General features: G+C 29.6%; 1 protein-coding gene across 8 annotated transcripts in view; it reads left to right on the forward strand.

Annotated features, from left to right (window-relative positions):
• LOC111675068 (protein draper) overlaps positions 1–16558 on the forward strand; it is a 49197-nt gene extending 32639 nt beyond the window's left edge. For 3 of the 8 annotated variants that reach the window (XM_046953176.1, XM_046953177.1, XM_046953175.1), the window contains exons 3-14: positions 89–576; positions 644–847; positions 2239–2402; positions 2467–2598; positions 4232–4478; positions 4567–5606; positions 7278–7817; positions 7879–8046; positions 12371–12673; positions 12749–12901; positions 12998–13030; positions 16157–16558. In XM_046953176.1, the coding sequence (XP_046809132.1) occupies positions 720–847; positions 2239–2402; positions 2467–2598; positions 4232–4478; positions 4567–5606; positions 7278–7817; positions 7879–8046; positions 12371–12673; positions 12749–12901; positions 12998–13030; positions 16157–16413 (3165 nt within the window). In that variant the 5' untranslated portion in view covers positions 89–576; positions 644–719 and the 3' untranslated portion in view covers positions 16414–16558. The remainder of the gene's footprint in view (positions 1–88; positions 577–643; positions 848–2238; positions 2403–2466; positions 2599–4231; positions 4479–4566; positions 5607–7277; positions 7818–7878; positions 8047–12370; positions 12674–12748; positions 12902–12997; positions 13031–16156) is intronic. The other 5 variants (XM_046953178.1, XM_046953179.1, XM_046953180.1 and 2 more) reach the window with 5 other exon arrangements.
• Positions 16559–18487: the final 1929 nt, after the last annotated feature.

Below are 18487 nucleotides of genomic sequence, written 5' to 3' on the forward strand. Positions count from 1 at the left end.
TTCTACTATACTTTAGTTTATTTTTACAATAAGTTAATATAAACATAATTTTATATGAAATACTAATGGATAATATTTTTCTTTTCAGTTTTTTTATCGTTGCGATATCAGCAGTTATAATATTCGCTCTGCAAACTATGACGCTGAATTTCTTATAAACTACAAAAAAATCACTAAATTGAATTTGTTTTTGCAGTCAACTATAAAAACTACAACTATAAAAGGCTCCCAGTAGGCAGGAAAGTACACTGGTTATTGTACATGAGCATGATAACTTGTATTGCAAAAGAAATAATCATTCCAAGAACAATACAATACAATATAAATAAATAAATAAATAAATAAAAAAGCGAGAGATTTAAGAAAATATTAAAAATTGAAATAAAAACGTTAAAAATTTCAATTGAGTCATCAAGAAAACAGCAGTTAATATATTTTGCTCAACACAAAGAAATTTAGTTTATGACAACCTAGATGCTGTTGTAAAAAGTTGATTATGTTTTGAAAAAAACAATTGTATTTAATTTAAATATTATTATTTACATATGTCAACTATTCGCACGTACATATGTTATGGTAAGTTTTTGATTTAATTTAATTTAAATTGTTATTAATTAAATGTTTTTTTTTAATTTTTTTGCAGCACTGCCGAGAGATTTTTTGAGCAAAATTTAAAATTTAACTTTTTAATAATTAAGAGCTAAATAGTAGTAATAAAAATGCTGAGCATGAATTTATTTTTAATTTTAAGTTGCAGTCTGGTGACTGTAACTTTAATCACAAATACAGTGGCCGAACTTTATGATCAGGATATTAAAGGTCCCAATGTTTGTAAGAAAAAAGAAGTGTAAGTTAAAAATTGCTTTGAATATAAATATTTGTATAAAATTTTTTCTTAATTATAAACTTATGCTTTGAACAAAAAACTATTTCATGGTGTCAACATGTTGGTCCATGGACTAGTCTTTTGATTAGTTTCTTAGTCCATAGACAAATCGACTTATTAATAGTCTATTGCGTGGTCTATTGACTAGCTTCTTGACTAGTCTATAGGTTGACTTGTTTATCATTTAGTCTTTTGACGAGTCTATGGAATAGCCCATTGAACAGTCTATGGACAAGAGTAGACTATAGAAAGCTAAAGACTAGTCGATAGACTGTTGACTAGTCTATTGACTAGACTTTAGACTGCTTGTAGATGAGTCTGCTAAATAATCTAAGTACTAGACTATGGAATAGTCTATTGACTAGCCTATGGGCTGGTATATTAAATGATCAACAGATTGATCTAGACTAATAAACTAGTCTATTAACTTGTCTATGACTTAGGTCGAGTTTCTTACTACTCAGTTAAACTAGGCTTAACTTTCTGTTAGATTAAACTCGGAACGAATTTAGGCGGACTTTAATCGATGATTGTGTTTTTCAGTTACAGATTAAAGTTCAGTTAACTTTGTTAGTATTGCCAACATTGCATTCAAAAACATAAACAATAAACAGCTGTTTTTTTTTGCAAATATTACTTTTGTAAAATGAAAATTTTTGAAAAAATGCTAAATAAACGTTTAAAACAATAATAAATAAAACAAAACAAAGCAGTAAGTTTCAATTAACTTAAAATATTAAGTTTTTGTTCTTTCGAAATCATTGTTTTATTGTTTTTGTTAATTGGGTTTTCTCATTTATAACTTAAGTTTAATTAACCAATAATACTCAGTTAAACTAAGATAATAACTAACGTCATCGTTTACTGAAAAACACAAAACCTTTATTAAACTAGGTTTAAACCATGAATGTAGATTATCTTTATCTAAAGAACCCGCCTTTAGTCCATGGGCTAATGCAAGCCTTGTAAAAGTTTATGGATCAATGTATTGACTGGCTTATCTTTTAGTTCGTTGACGAGTCTATTGACTAGTTTGTGGACTAGTCTGTTGAATAGTCTATGTACCAGACTATTGACTAGTTTAGGGACTAGTATACTGATTGATAACCTAATGACTAGTCTATTGATTTGTTTAGGGTTTAAACTGTTGAAAAATGTATGGACTAGTGTAGTATATAGAAAGGTTTAAGTAGTAGTCTATTGGCTGGTTTATGGTTTATGCTGTTGACTAGACTGTGGACTTGTCTATGGACTCGTCTATTAATTATTTATGGTTTTAACTTTTGATTAGTTTATAACCTAGTCTGGTATAGTCTTTAACTTAAAAATTAATAATGTCTCTACCCTTTCAGCTATCCCGTGGAAATTGTCACCACTGAATTACAAAACTATCAGGTTCGTGGCAATATTTGGTGTTTCAATGTACCACCAAGATGTTCCACGTATACACTAAAACAAAAGGTGGTCAATAAAACAACAACTTTGACCAAGGAGCGCATTGTTTATGATTGTTGTGGTAAGATTTTGTTAATAAATAGATATCTAATAAAAATAAACATAATTAAATTTCTCTCTTCTAGATGGCTATAAATTAAGTCCTTCTGGTCATGGCTGTATAGCAGACTGTAAAGATAAATGTGTTCACGGTACATGTGTAGCACCCAATAAATGTAAATGTGAACATGGCTATGGTGGACCTACGTGTGATATAAGTTCGTAAAAATATTTATTTTTTTTAATATTTTTTTTCTTATTACTATTTTTTTAACATTTTATTAAAAAAAACACTTGAAGGCCTTCAATGTTGTAGTTTTGCAGTTAATATTTTCTTATTTCTTTATCTTGCTTTTGTTTATGTTCGAAATTTTATTTAGTTTTCGTTTTTAAACATTAAATTTATATGTTTCTCACATTATAAAATTAATAACAGACTCTTTTTATAAAGTAAATGAAATCCTACGCAAAAGGACGTAAACATTTATATTATAAAAAAGAAGCTTTAATAAATGAATTCAAATAGGATGTTTGTTTGATTTCTTGTGAATTTCCAAGTAGTGTTGATTTGGATTGTTGTAAGAAATAATATAGTTATTGTTATGTTGAATCATTTAATTTAGATAACAATTTGTAACTGTTCTTTGAACCAGTTACTGTTTCTTAAGAGCCGGTTTTTAGATAAAGATAATCTACATTCTTTGTTTAAACATAGTTTAATATATGTTTTGTGTTTTTCAGTAAACAATAACGTAACTTATTATATTAGTTTAACTAAGGCCGGGTTTCTTACTCCTCAGTTAAACTAGGCTTAACTTGGTGTTAGATTAAACTTGGAACAAATTTAGGTGGACTTTAATCAATGATTGTGTTTTTCAGTTTTAGATTTAAGCTCAGTTAACTTTGTTAGTATTGCCAACTTTTCACTCAAAAACATAAACAATGAACAGCTGTTTTTTGCAAATAATACTTTTGTAAAATGGAACATTTTGGAAAAATGTTAAATAAACATTTAAAACAAAAATAATTATAACAAAACAAATCAGAAAATTGCAATTTACATAAAATATTAAGTTTTTGCTCTTCCGAAATCATTGTTTTATTGTTTTTGTTAATTGTGTTTTCTCACTTATAACTTGAGTTTAATTGGCCAATAGTACTCAGTTAAACTAAGATAATACGTAACTTTACTGATAACTAAAAAACACGAAACATATATTAAACCAGGTTTAACCAAAGAATGAAGATTATCTTTATCAGAAAAATTCGCTTTTATACAGTTTTACTATAAACCTTATCATATTCTTGGAAATTCGCAAAAAATTTCTTACACTCCTAGTACACAAAACCCGTTCTAGTTTATAAATTGATAAAAGTTTAACTCTAGTTATTGCTATTTTGACATTCTTAAAAAAATTTTAAGCTAGCTTTTTAGTAGATTAAACCTAGTCGCTTTTTGCTTTTCCTGTAACAATTTGCTCCTGGCTTTTTAAAATTTAAATTTTCCTTACACATACACAACTCTTAAATATTTCCCACTTAAAAAATTATAAAATACAAAGAAAAACCCAATATCCACCCACATTCCCTTACACCTGTAATTTATAATAAAAACTTAAGCACACAATTTAAATGTATGTAACTAATACATCCAAAAACAACACTAATTCACTGGCTAAATGTGATTTCAACACTAAATTTGAAAAAAAATCAAACAGTGTAAACAAAATTCAAATGACTAACTTAAAGCAAGAACCAACTCAAGCAAGCTTTTCATAAAAATTAAGCACTAGAAAAGGATAATAAACAAATTTATGATAAATTTCCAATTATTTAAAACAACACAAATAGATTGTCCTACCGGGTATTGGGATGTTGATTGTAAAAAACAATGTGATTGTTATAATAATGCTACTTGTGAACCCTATACGGGAGCCTGTCAATGTGATAAAGGATATACGGGAGAGAAATGTCAAGATGTATGCCCTAAGGGTTATTATGGTGCTGGTTGTATGGAGGAATGTCGTTGTGAGAATGGTGGCTCATGTCATCATGTTTCGGGTGAATGTATTTGCATGCCCGGCTATACAGGACCACTGTAAGTTGTTTTCCCTTAAGAACAGGTGTTTTTTTTTTTCTTTTTGTTCAAAACGTATTCAATTGTTGTGTGATATTTATTTTTGAAGATGCGAAGATCAGTGTCCCGACGGTAAACATGGTGCTCAATGTACCCAAGATTGTCGCTGTCAAAACGATGGCAAATGTGATCCTCAAAATGGTGAATGTATGTGTCCGGATGGATGGACGGGAGATGTATGTGCAAATAAATGTCCCACCGGTACATATGGTGCAAATTGTGAGAAACCTTGTGAGTGCTTTAAAGCTGCTCCCTGTCATCATATAACGGGTAAATGTGAATGTCCCCCCGGCTATATGGGTGATCGTTGCTTCGATGAGTGTCCTAGTAATTTGTATGGCTTAAATTGTACACAAGAATGTCAATGTTTAAATGATGCCGTTTGTGACAAGGCCACGGGAGAGTGCAAATGTCGTCCCGGTTGGACAGGTGTAGATTGTGGTGAACGTATTTGTGCCGCTAATGAATATGGTGAAAATTGCACCAAAACCTGTGAATGTGAAATGCAATATACTGAATTGTGTCATCCGGAAAATGGTAAATGTTTGTGTCAAGTAGGCTGGAGTGGTACACTATGCAATAGACCTTGCGCCTTCCTTAAGTACGGAGCAAATTGTGAATTGAACTGTAATTGTAAAAATAATGCCAAATGTAATCCCATTAATGGCTCTTGTATTTGCGCGGCCGGCTATAAGGGAGAAACCTGTGAAGAACAATGTGATGAAGGTTACTATGGACAAAATTGCGCTAATAAATGTGACTGTAAAAATGGTGCCCTGTGTGCTCCCGAAACGGGTCAATGTTTCTGTAAACCTGGTTGGAAAAATATTAAATGTGATCGCCCCTGTGATTTAAATCATTATGGTCAAGATTGTAATAGCGTGTGCGAGTGTAAGAATAATGCCGCCTGTAATCCCACCGATGGTGCTTGTACCTGTGCTGCCGGCTTTAAGGGTGAAAAATGTGAACATAAATGTGATTATGGCACCTTTGGTCTGGACTGCGCACAACAGTGTGAATGTGATTTTAATAATACCATCGCTTGTGAATCGACTGATGGCAAATGTATTTGCAAACAGGGATGGGGAGGTATATAAAGAAAAAAATTTCAAATTCTTCTAAAAAAACTATAGAATCATTTTGGGTTGTGGTTTGTTTCATAGATTTACATGCATACTTTCAAAATACTATAATTTCATATTATCAATTTTTACACTCCTTCATTCATATACCAGCATTTTAGATTAAATATTTATTAACATTGAAAAACCATTTTTGCATGAGCATGAACTTATATTCATTAGTTTTTGAAGTCGTTAAGATCATTAGTTAGACTGGAACTTGGAAAAGTTTGAATTTAAAACATCTGTTTTGTATGAAGCTCAAAAATTCGGAATTAAATTGATTTTCCATTTCTTAAGAAATAAATTATAAATCGAATAGATTTAAGATAAAAACATTTTTTTTATTACCAAACTATTCCAAAATTTAAATTGCATGCATTACATAAGATACAGTGAATCAACTAAGTTTTTTGCCTACCTTTTTTTTAAGAGAATTTAGATTTTTGTTCATAAATAAAATTGGAAAAAAACATGTAAAAAGTAAATTTATGTTTTCCAATTAAAAATAGAGATTATGTAAAATGGGAAACCAAGAAAAAAATATTTAATTACAAATTTTGGTGCATTTGTTGTTGCATTTTATTATTCTTCATCAGAATTTGCATGTCAATAAAGTATTTTGCATATTGTGAATTTCGGTTAATTTCGTTGAGTTTTTTCAAATGATGTTTTAATTCCTCTTTGGAATTTATTGTTTTATTGTTAAAAGGACGAGTGTTTGCAAAAATCATATCCTTATTGTGTAAAAATGTAATGTTATTTGCCTTAAAAATTTTTAAAGGATAATAATGAGGCAATTCCGACATAAAAAATTAGTGTAGATTTCTAGAACAAGTGTAAATCAATGAAATATAATTATGAGATGCTTAATCAATAACATTAAAATATTAAATAGAGTTATTTATGAAATGATCCAAAGAATTATTAGAAAAAAACGCACTGAGTGGTGCTTTAAAATCTTTAACTGCCAAAGGGAGGCGACTTGTATCCATGGAAAACCATTGGTTTCGTAATTTATCTTCTCCAAAATCCATATACGAACTAGAAGGAACACTATGTTTTAATTTAGACCTCTCAACATTGATAAATTCTTGTAGGTATATAGGATAATAAATCAGTTAAGAAATGTCCAAGAAATGTCGTTCCACTACTAATATATCTAAAAATATTCTAATATATAGGAGTAATAAAAATATTAAATTTTGTAAAATAATGCAGCAATATTGAAAAAATAACAAAAAAAAAAAAAAAACCAAAAAAGCAAAATACTTTATTGACCTAAAACATTAACAATAAGTTCTCATTTTATAAAAAATTTCGTTAAATAATAGCACGATTTTATATTTTATGGTAGAAAATTAAAATATAAGATATTCTTTAAAATATAAAACAGACAAATAGTTTTATTTTGCTGTAAATAATTGTTCAGATAAAGTTTTTTCTCAAAATTTATAAAATTTTACATAGGCAAATTACTTAATTGATTCACTGTATGTATTTTGTGTTTTATATAATTTTATTTCATTTCATTTTCGTTATTTCGTTTTTTTTCGTTTATTTACTTTATTTGCTGCGCTTTTTGGTTGGTTGATTTTATTTCGTTAAAAAAAAACAACAAAAATGCAAAATATTGAAGGCGTTCATTGTGAAACTAACTGTCCTACGGGTTATTATGGTGAATCTTGTGATCAAGTTTGCAGATGTAAAAATAATTCCTCTTGTGATCCCGATACGGGCCGTTGCATCTGTTCGGCCGGCTGGACTGGTGATGATTGCTCGCAACCCTGTGAGTACGGTTTCTATGGTTATGGCTGCAAGGAGAAATGTCCCTCTATAGTACATGGCAATAAAAGTTGTGATCATATTACCGGAGAGATAAGATGTCGTGATGGTTATATTGGTTTGACCTGTGAACATCCCTGTCCACCCGGTTACTTTGGCACGGGCTGTACTAGCAAGTGTAATTGTCAACATGGTGGTGAGTGTAATCATATAACGGGTACATGTCATTGCATGCCAGGCTGGACGGGTTTGAGTTGTAATATAACCTGTGAGGAAGGTTTCTATGGACAGAATTGTTCACAACAGTGTCATTGTCAAAATGATAATGGTTGCCGCAAGAATGATGGTTTGTGTATTTGTAAACCCGGCTGGATGGGTACCAGATGTGATGAAGGTGGGTTTTGTAGTTGTAAAATTAAAGAAGTTCAATTTTTAATTATTTTAATTACTTTTAGTTTGTCCCGAGGGTTTCTATGGCGAACACTGTATGCGCTCTTGTCAATGTCCTTCTCCCAACTTTGTTTGTCAGGCTACCGATGGCTGTGTTTGCCGCAAAGGTTTTACCGGAGAAAATTGTGATATCCTTAAGGCGGAACAACGTATACAGGAGGCAGAAGTTGAAAGTATGTTTTTTTTAACCTTAAATTTGACCTTAAAAATGCATGTATGGAAAACTGAAATTTAGAAATAATGTTAATGTAAAACCTTTTGTATTTTTGTAGTTTAGAGGAGTTATAGAGGTCTTAAAACATTAATTTTTTTATACCAATTAAATCTTCTACATATATATAAGAGTGTTTTTGGATATATAGATCCACTAAGGAGGGATTTTTGGAAATTTGTACATTTACGGGTAAAAAGGGAAAAAACGGGTAAAACAGGTTTTCTTAATTATCTTACCTAATATTAGTGATACAAGAAAAATTTTAAATGCACATGTATCTACTCTTAAAATAAGCAGATGGATGTCTGGTACTTTTTTGAAATTCGTACTTTTAAGGAGTGAAAATGTGTAACAGAGGTGAATTTGGTACCTTTTTTGGCCCTTTATAACTTTTGAAATAATTAACATAATTAAATTTTTATAAATATTTTGGATACATCTCCCAAAATTATGAGACACCTGTTTCGTACTTCTTTTATAAAATTCAGTCTTTTTTGGGTGTAAAAGGGAGAAAACTGTATTTATGGTACTTTTTTAGTACATTAAGAAAACATTTTCGGTTTATTGAATTATTCCTATTAAATTACGGACTAACTCTGTAATATTTATTGTATTAAAATTTTTGCTATTTCACTGGGAAAAAAAGTACCAAAAAGGGGAAAAACGGGAAATTTAATTTTATTCAAACTTATTGAGCCAATTTTTATCAAATTCTAAAAAGTAGTTTATTTACTCACACAAAATAAGCTATTGGTATATTATTTTGGAATTCAAGTACTAAGGCTTATATGGGACCAAAATCGAGTAAATTGTTTGGTACCTTTTTTAAAGCACAATTTTGCTGGAATAAATGAATGCAGATTTGAATCGTTTGAGTTCTATTTTGTAAACTTAATTCTCGAAAAAGTATACTTCTAAGCGTAAAGGGGAAACATTGTACTCTTTTTATTAGTACTTTACACTTAGGTAAACTTTATTCCACTTTTGGTACTTTTTCTTCCTTCAAATTATACTCTATGTATGTTCTTTAATATGAACTCAAAACACATGTTTATTAAACATACACACATCCTCATTGAATAAGATTAAGAGACAACTTTATAGTACTTTTTATCTCATAAATTATACTTTTTTAATTTTCTAAAATATTCAACCTAGGAACATTAATTTTAACATACATGGTCTTGACTGAATAATACTCTGTAGGTGGGAACTATTTGGTACTTTTCTATTCTTCAAATTGATTCTTTATAATGGTTAACCGAAACTCACGGTCCTTATTAAATGAGAATTTATTGAGAGAGATCTTTGTACTTTTTCGTTTTTCCGATGGTACTTTTTGATATTTTTACGATATTGAACATAGTTAGGGTAGCGAAGCACCCAGGGTATGCTAGTATTATATAACTTTCTCAATGTCCAAGATATTCGTGAAATATTCGTGATAAAGCAACACGACGTTTTATTGAAGAGGTCAAGTAAAAACCAATATTATATAACTTTCTCAATGTCCAAGATATTCGTGAAATTACTGAATTTATATGAAAACTAAATGTTAGCTTATCATCCAAAGTAATACCAAGTGTTTTATAATTAGTAACAATTTCTAATACTTCGTTATTCAGAATAATGTTTAAAGAAATATATTGTTTAGAAAATACCATTACCTTTAAATTTCATAGCATTTAGTTGTAAGAAGTTACGTTTTGACCAATCAACTAAAAGATCAAGTTCCGGATTAATATGCGCCTCACAATTTTGTAGAGATAATAAGTCAAACGTTGATAAAAGCTGTATATCATCAGCAGAGGTATAACATTTCAAGAAATATAAATCATAATGGCCCTAACATTGAGCCTTGTGGCACACCTCGGTAAATTGGAATCCTACTAGAAACTGAACTATAACCAAATGTATGTGAGTGCTTATGGATCAACACAGTGAATGATTAATCGAGTCGAATGCCTTACAATAATCCAAAAAATTAAAATACTAACCAAATCCTTGTCAAAGTTTTCCCTAATAGTTTCCGTGATTTCTAGAAGTGTGCCAGTAGTACTAAATCCTTTCCTAAAACCTCATTGATGTGGATGAATCAAACTACAACTACATTTAGATGATGTAACATTTGTTCCCTAATAATTAGTTCCAAAACTTTTGAACAGACTGACAAAATACTGATAGGGCGATAGTCCGAACAATTCCTAGGAATCTTAACTTTCGGAATCAATACAATCCTACCAACCTTCCAAATTTTGTGGAACTACCGATGTTGTCAACACCCTGTTAATAATAAATGTTAAATGTTTTAAAATAGGCAGTATTATGAATTTAAGAAATTTAATATGAATTTGATTAGCACCTACCGCTTGAGATTTGATACTTAAAACTGCATATAAAACATCAGTTTCCGTAACATTTGCAAAAGTAAATCCTCCAGAGGAAGGTAAATAATCTAGACCACCATCAGCAGTTCCAGCCATACGGGAAAATTCATTAAACTCGTTCAGTGAAATAGGAAACCGTTCATTTCCTGGTGATTTCACAATTCCTATAGATTTAATCTTGCACCATAACTGAATCTGATCACATGTAGAAAAAAATCTTAAACAGTACAGTACCTGCGAACACCTCTTATGATGATGTTTCTAGCTCTGCGATAAGCTTCAAAATTCCTATCAGACCTATTTTCCCTGTAGGCACGATATGTCAAATCTCTAATACGCTTAGCACTACAAATACACTCTTCATTCATCCAATTATGTACAACGCTTTAAACTACTCTACGATTTGGTACATTATCCTCAAACAAACGATTTAAATTAGAATTAAAACATTCTACACTCTCGTCAACATTCAAACTATCATAGACGCCAGAAAAATTCATAGATTGAAGTAAACATTGGTCGTAGCTAAGATTTGAATAATCCCTACAAAGGTATATATTCGGATTTTTCAACTGAGAAATATTATATGTTATAAATATTGCCGCATGATAGGAATTTAGAGCAGGTATTTGAAATTGATGTTTACCTCGTGCTTTATTAAAATATGTTTTTAAAACATCGGGGTCATTTTGACCCCAAGACCGTTTAAGGGTTAATTATTTTTTTCATTATTATTGTAAAAATCGGTTGTTAATAAATAAATTTCTTAAGTTTTGCGATAATCTACCTAAAAATAGAAACAATTTTGACTAGTTTCCATCAAATATTGCAAATATTACAAAATTTGACCTTTGACCTTTAAAGTTTATGTGTTAATGGCGTCCGAATTGCATGGAACTCTGGATTTTTATTTAGAAATATGTGGACTAATAAATTTACAAAAGGTTCCATTTAAAATACACAACAATATAATAAAAAGGCTAATTTTGCAAAATATTACATAAAAATGTGTTTTTCTCGAAATCCGCTGAAATCAAATTGCAGGTACAGGCAAACTATAAGAGGTATTGACCTATTTTTTTTACTGTTTTATTCCCTAATCTGTTGTCCATAAGTCCCTATGAGTTCTCCCAAAAATATTGAAATTTGTTTAACAAAGTATCAAAAAAACTAAAATTTGAATTTTGAAACGACCGTTAAAAATATCAAAATTTTTCGATCATAGCTGAGAACAGGTTTACGTTATTCTATAAGGACAAAAACTCATATTCAAGTAACTACAGATGTATTTTAAGTAATACAATTGTTTTATTGGAATATTGTCAAAAATATGTTTATATTTTTATCACATTTCGAATGCTCTGAGACACGATAATGGCCTGGGGAATTTTTAATAACTTTTGCATTTTTCAACCAACTTTTGTGTTATTTATCTTTTTGTAACGCTAATTCTGTGTACATTACGATTCCTTGACAATAAAATGCAAAACAAATTGTTTAATGACAAAACTTTTGTGAAAACTGAAAAAATGCATATTTTCCCCTTGTACATGCATCTTCAAACTTCATAGTCGTTGGGGCACCAGTTAACGTAGTCCTATTGACCTAAATTTTTGCACGACTTATTTTTATAATCCGTAGAACAATTTTAGGGGGTAACGGGCAAAATTCGAAACTTAGTTTTTTTTGGAGCACTGTAGTGTACACCTTGAGAAAAATACATATATTTAATAGAATGAAATTATTAACTACATGTGTAATTATACTACACATGAGAAAAAATATCTAAATAATCAAATGCCAATTTTAAGTAAATATACAAAAGGATATAAGTATGAATGATATAAATGTATAATTTTCATTTAAAAAATAAAGTAATAATTGCATTTTTTTTAGCAGGTCGTGCAGGCTTAGCTTGGGGTTTATCATTGGCCATTCTATTTGTTGCCGTCATTATAGCCGTCATCTTCTATTATCGTCGTCGTGTTTCTAATTTGAAAACTGAAATAGCTCATGTCCAATACATAAGTGATCCCACTCAGGGCTGGCCCGAACGTCACAATTTCGATAATCCTGTCTATGGCATGCAACAAAATAATCCAGAAACTAGATTATTAAACAATTTAAGACCCAAGATTAATAATCTCAATTTAGTGGGTACAGATATGTATGCCGATGATTCAAATGCCAGCAGTAGGGGTAAGTTATTTTGAAATGTTTTGTACTTTATGTTATATTATGTTTTAATTAATAATTAATAAATTTTGTTAACAGCTGGTACCTATTCTATTAATTATAATCATGATATGTCGGCCAAGAATCTAAATGCCGATTTAACTAATCCCAATGTTTATAACTCTATAGAGGGTTTAAAGGAAGAACATGTTTATGATGAAATTAAACAAAAAGAGGGTTATAAAGATCCTGGTAAGTTATTTGTTTTTTATTTGTTAATAATATAACAATTGCACTAACAATTTCTTTCTTTTCTGTGCTTCGCTTTGTAAATTTTCCAAAAAACAGTCAAAATTTATAATAAAAATCTATTTCCGGAGGGTAAGCTGAAAACCCTTTTGTTAATCTTAATTTTGTAATGGATTTAAGAATTTTGGTTTTAAGTTGTTTTTTAGGTCATGGGATCTTTAATTTCGTTTGTATTTCCAACTTTAAAGTTCGTTCATTTTACACGATGAAGAAAAACTTAATATATACTATTAAGGGCGGGTTTCTTACTCCTCAGTTAAACTAGGCTTAACTTGCTGTTAGATTAAACTTGGAACAAATTTAGGCGGACTTTAACCGATAATTGTGTTTTTCAGTTTTAGCTTTAAGCTCAGTTAACTTTGTTAGTATTGCCAACTTTTCACTGAAAAACATAAACAATGTACAGCTGTTTTTTGCAAACAATAATTTTGGAAAATGAAAAATGTTTGGAAAAATGTTAAATAAACATTTAAAACAATAATAAATAAAACAAAACAATTCAGAAAAATGCAATTTACTTAAAATATTAAATTTTTGTTCTTCCGAAATCATTGTTTTATTGTTTTTGTTATTTGTGTTTTCTCACTTATAACTTGAGTTTAATTGGCCAATTACACTCAGTTAAACTAAGATAATAAGTAACTTTACTGATAACTGAAAAACACGAAACATATATTAATCCAGGTTTAACCAAAGAATGAAGATTATCTTTATCAGAAAAACTCGCCCTAAGTAAATAGTAACTTTCTAATTTCTTTTATTCATATTATTATTGTTTTAAATGTTTATTTATATTTTTTCTAAAATTTTACATTTTACAAAAGTGATATTTGCAAAAGCCAGCTGTTTATTGTTTATGTTTTTGACCGAAAAGTTGGCAATACTAAGTTAACTGATTCTAGATCCATAACTGAAAAACACAGCCGACGGTTAAAGTCCGCCTAAATTTGTTCCGAGTTGATTCTAACAGCAAATTAAACTGAGTAGTAAAAAAGATACCCTTAGGGCTAGTTTTTCTGATAAATATAATCTTCATTCTTTGGTTAAACCTGGTTTAATATATGTTCCGTGTTTTTCAGTTATCAGTAAAGTTACTTAGTATCTTAGTTTAACTGAGTGTAATTGGCCAATTAAACTCAAGTAAATTGCAATTTTCTGATTTGGTTTGTTTCATTAATTATTGTTTTAAATGTTTATTTAACATTTTTTTTCAAAATTTTCCATTTTACAAAAGTATTGTTTGCAAAAAACAGCTGTTTATTGTTTATGTTTTTGAGTGAATAGTTGGCAATACTAACAAAGTTAACAGAGCTTAAATCTAAAACTGAAAAACACAATTATCGGTTAAAATCCTCCTAAATTTGTTTCGAGTTTAATCTAACAGCAAGTTAAGCCTAGTTTAACTGATGAGTAAGAAACCCGCCCTTAGTCGAACTAAGCATTCGCTATCCTCTCGAAATCTCAATACGAATTTGGATCGCATGGCTCAAATTTATAAAAATGTCATTTAGGGATGATAGAAACGAACATTTTTTAGGTTAGCTTGAAAGGATGATCTAAAACGGCACTTTTCAAAAAAAGCGAAGTAATATCAGAAATAACATCGCTTTCAATATATTTGGAATGAATTTCAATGAATTTCTGTCATTTATAAAGCGATATAGCATTCCTTTATCCTTCCCGCATGTTTTTCATTAGTCTGAATTCATTTGTTCAGTTTAATATAGTTGTGCCAGTAATCCTACTAAAATTGAACTTGTACATTCTAAAGCGGTCTTTAGTCCGCGTAATTATAATCCTTTTTTGAACAAAACACCCTCCATGAGAGGGTGCTGGAATCAGTTATTAGAAATATTATTAAAATTTGGAATAACTTAGAACCAGAACAATATTCAATTATTAATTAATTACCGTCTTATGCCAAAACTATTATTAAGTAAACAATGATTGTTAAAACCTGTTTTTATATGGAAAAAGTGTGTAGTAAACCATTGTTAACTTTAATCATCGTTTTTGGGCCCTTAATCTTTATTTCTTAAGCTCGTTCACACCTATTAAATATTTGGCGAAAGTGACCTCTAAAAAAATTTCCAAAATGGATAAATTTAGATCGTCTTTATTATTTGGTTCGACATTATTTGTAATTACAAAAATCTAAGAAATAAATTAACAAATGAATAGTTATCTCCACGAAATACATCAGTTCTTCACTGCGCGTAACCTACAATTATGACCAGCGAAGTCGTCAACAACACTATTTATTACCTGGACAAAGGAAATAAACCTAAACTTTGGCATCGTAGTCGGTCACATTTGATAGTCTCTTTAGTTCCTCAGCTCACGCCACTGCATCATAGCACAAGTTGCGAAGTAGAAACAAGGTCCTCAAAGCGCTAGCCGGCAGCACTTGGGTTATGGACAATGGTTAATTATGCTGCTCCATTGTGGTCACCTTTACTCAGTGATACCTAGTAGAGAAACATTCAAAGCTGCCAAAATGCCATCCTTAAGACTGTAACGGGCTGCCTACAAATTACCTTGGAATAATACCTGCACGAGGAAACGAAGGTTAAGGAACATAACGTCATGTTGACCAAACAGTTCCTCTTGGGATGGATGTTGGGAGAAGTAATACCAATTTTAACATCACACAGTTGGATACTCCGCCGAGGCATGTCAGGAAGGATCTTCGTATATATGGGGAAATCACATGCAGATATGTGCAGTATCCACTGGATCAGTCCTCATATTAGGCAGTTTCAACGACATTCATAGAGACGCCATAAATTCCGCGGTCGCAGGATACCGCATGAATGTCGTACTTGAAGGTCGCCCATAGCAAACACGGAGCAACAAAGTCAGTGCCTATTGGTCACGTATAGACCGTGCCTTCCCCAACATATGTCCTGCATGTGGTCAGGGCTCTCATGACACCCACCACATATTCAACTTCTCAGCCAACTTGACTTCACTCTGTCCAATGGATTTATGGACACCTCCAGTTGAAATAGCCCAATTTTTAGGCCTGGACATGTATAGATTATTGTATAGTTTTAGCTCTTACAACAACAACAAAAAATTGCTCTTTTTCGACAAATATTTGATAGATGTGAACGTATAGACTTATTTTTAACACAAATTTCAATTAAAACTTAATATTTGTTTTGTTCTCTTCCCCCTCACCACTACTTACATTAGATGAATACGATCATTTGGACTACTCCAGACCGAGTACATCACAAAAACCTCACTATCATCGTATGGACGATTCCACTATACTCAATATCAATCGTGATGAAGAAAAACCCAGTAATTTAAAAGTTCTCTTAAAGAAATGTGAACTCGAAAATGGCAACGAAACTGAAAATGAAGATAATGCCAATTGTAATAACAGTGTTTGTGATGATAATGCCTCAACAGCTACACCCTCAACAAGCTCAGAACATATCAAATAAAATAGTTGTGTGAAGTAAATGCAAATTGAAAAAAAAAATAAATAAAACAAAAGAAAATCTGTAGGAAATACAAAAAATTTGCTCAAAAGTTTTAAAATTTAATTATAAAATAAACCTAGAGTCAGAGTTTTTAAAAAAAAGAAAAAAACAAAAAACTAATAAGGACAATATTATACAAAACATTTTTAAAATACAAATATACAAAATGATCTTTTAGTAGAAATATATTTTAAAGATATTTATACATTTTTAGAGATCTTTTGTTTAAGTTTTCTTTTTTTATGGTAATTTATCAATTTATTTATATTTATTACACATAAATATGCACTGTCATTTATTTTTTAATATTATTATATTTTTATGTTTTTTTTTTTTTTTTTGTATAAATATTATTTTGTAACTTTAAGTATTTTATTAATTGTTTTAAATTATTTTAATTTATCTATGTATATTTTATGAGTGTGTTTTAGTTAAATGCAATTTTTGTGTTTTAAATTTTTTTAATATATATTATTTGCTCATTGTTTTTTTATATATATATTTTGTGTATATTTTTTATTTCAATTTCAATTTTGTTAGTTTTTTTGTAATAAAATTTGTTTTAAAACAAATAAAAATTAATATCAATATATTAAGCAATTGTACCTACCTTCCTCTTCCTAAAACACCTTTACATATACATACATAAATATTTACACTTATACAATACATAATTATGTTTATGTAGTATATAAATCGCTCTTAAGATCTTCGAATATTTAAAAAATAAATTTAGTTGTAATTTTGAGTGAGCAAGAAAATATATTTTATTAATTATACATTTTTAAAAATTAATAATTATCAGAAATATAAAAGAAATTTATTTAAGATATAATTTTGTATTCAGATTTTTAATGAAAAATGGGATTTTTTTGTGAAAGAAAACCGTGTTTTAAGTGAGAAATTTGAAATCTAGTGAAAAATAACATTTTTAAAAAAATGAAAATGGATTTTCCATAATAAATAGTATTTTTAGTTGGAATTCGAATTTTTAGTGATAAACTGGAAAGAATCGGATTTTTAGTTATAAATCGGAATTTTAGTGAATTAATTTTTTTTTTTTTGGTGAGAAAGTCAATTTTTAGTGAAAAATTGTATTGGATTAATAAAAAAAAGAATTCTTAGGCGAAAAGCAAAATTTTTAGTGAAATATTGGAACTTAAGTGAGAAATTGAAGAAGTCGGATTTTTAGTTAAAATCTGGATTTTTATTGAGAATTCAGATTTGTAATTAAAAATTGGAATTTTTAGTTAAAAACTGGATTTTTTGTGAAAAACTAGATTTTTGAAAAAAAAAATGGATTTTGATAATACGGATTTTTAATTAAAATGTGGATTTTTATTGGGAATTCGAATTTTTAGTTAAATACTGGATTTTTAGTGAAAAACTAATCAATTTTAGACGTTTAAGTCATTGTTTGAAGGGGGGTTTGTATGGGGGCTAGGGTCAAATATAGGCCGATCCTTATACTTATATAAAACTTATTTGTGCCAATTTTTAGAGAGATAGCAAAATATTTGACGTAATTATAGCATAAAAAGTTCAAATCGGGAGGTACGGTTGTATGGGGGCTAGGTGAAATAATGGACCGATTTCAAACATTTTCAATTTGGATTCTCAGTGGGAAATTGAATGTTATTTTAAAGAATTTTTTTCAGAATTTTCAATTTTAGTGAAAAATTAAGTTTCATTAAGTTTCATATCATTTTCACTTATAATAACAGGAAAATAAAGTCAGCTTAAATTTGTTCCGAGTTTAATCAACAGTTTTACTGGCTAGTAAGAAACCCACTCTAATTTCATCTTCACTAATCCTTAATCCATAACTGAAAAACACAATCATAGGTTAAAGTCCGTTTAAATTTGTTCCAAACAAGTTAAGCCTAGTTTAGCTGGTAGTAGTAAGAAACTCGCCATAATTTATCTTAATCTTAAAGTCTAATCTCTTCCCTCGGTATATAAAGAGTTTAAACCTTTGTTTTTAACAGTTTGGATTTAACAGATTTTACAAAAGAAAACACAAACATCGGTTAAA

The sequence above is a fragment of the Lucilia cuprina genome, chromosome 5, assembly GCF_022045245.1.
Source record: "Lucilia cuprina isolate Lc7/37 chromosome 5, ASM2204524v1, whole genome shotgun sequence".
In the NCBI taxonomy this organism is placed as follows: Eukaryota; Metazoa; Arthropoda; class Insecta; order Diptera; family Calliphoridae; genus Lucilia; species Lucilia cuprina.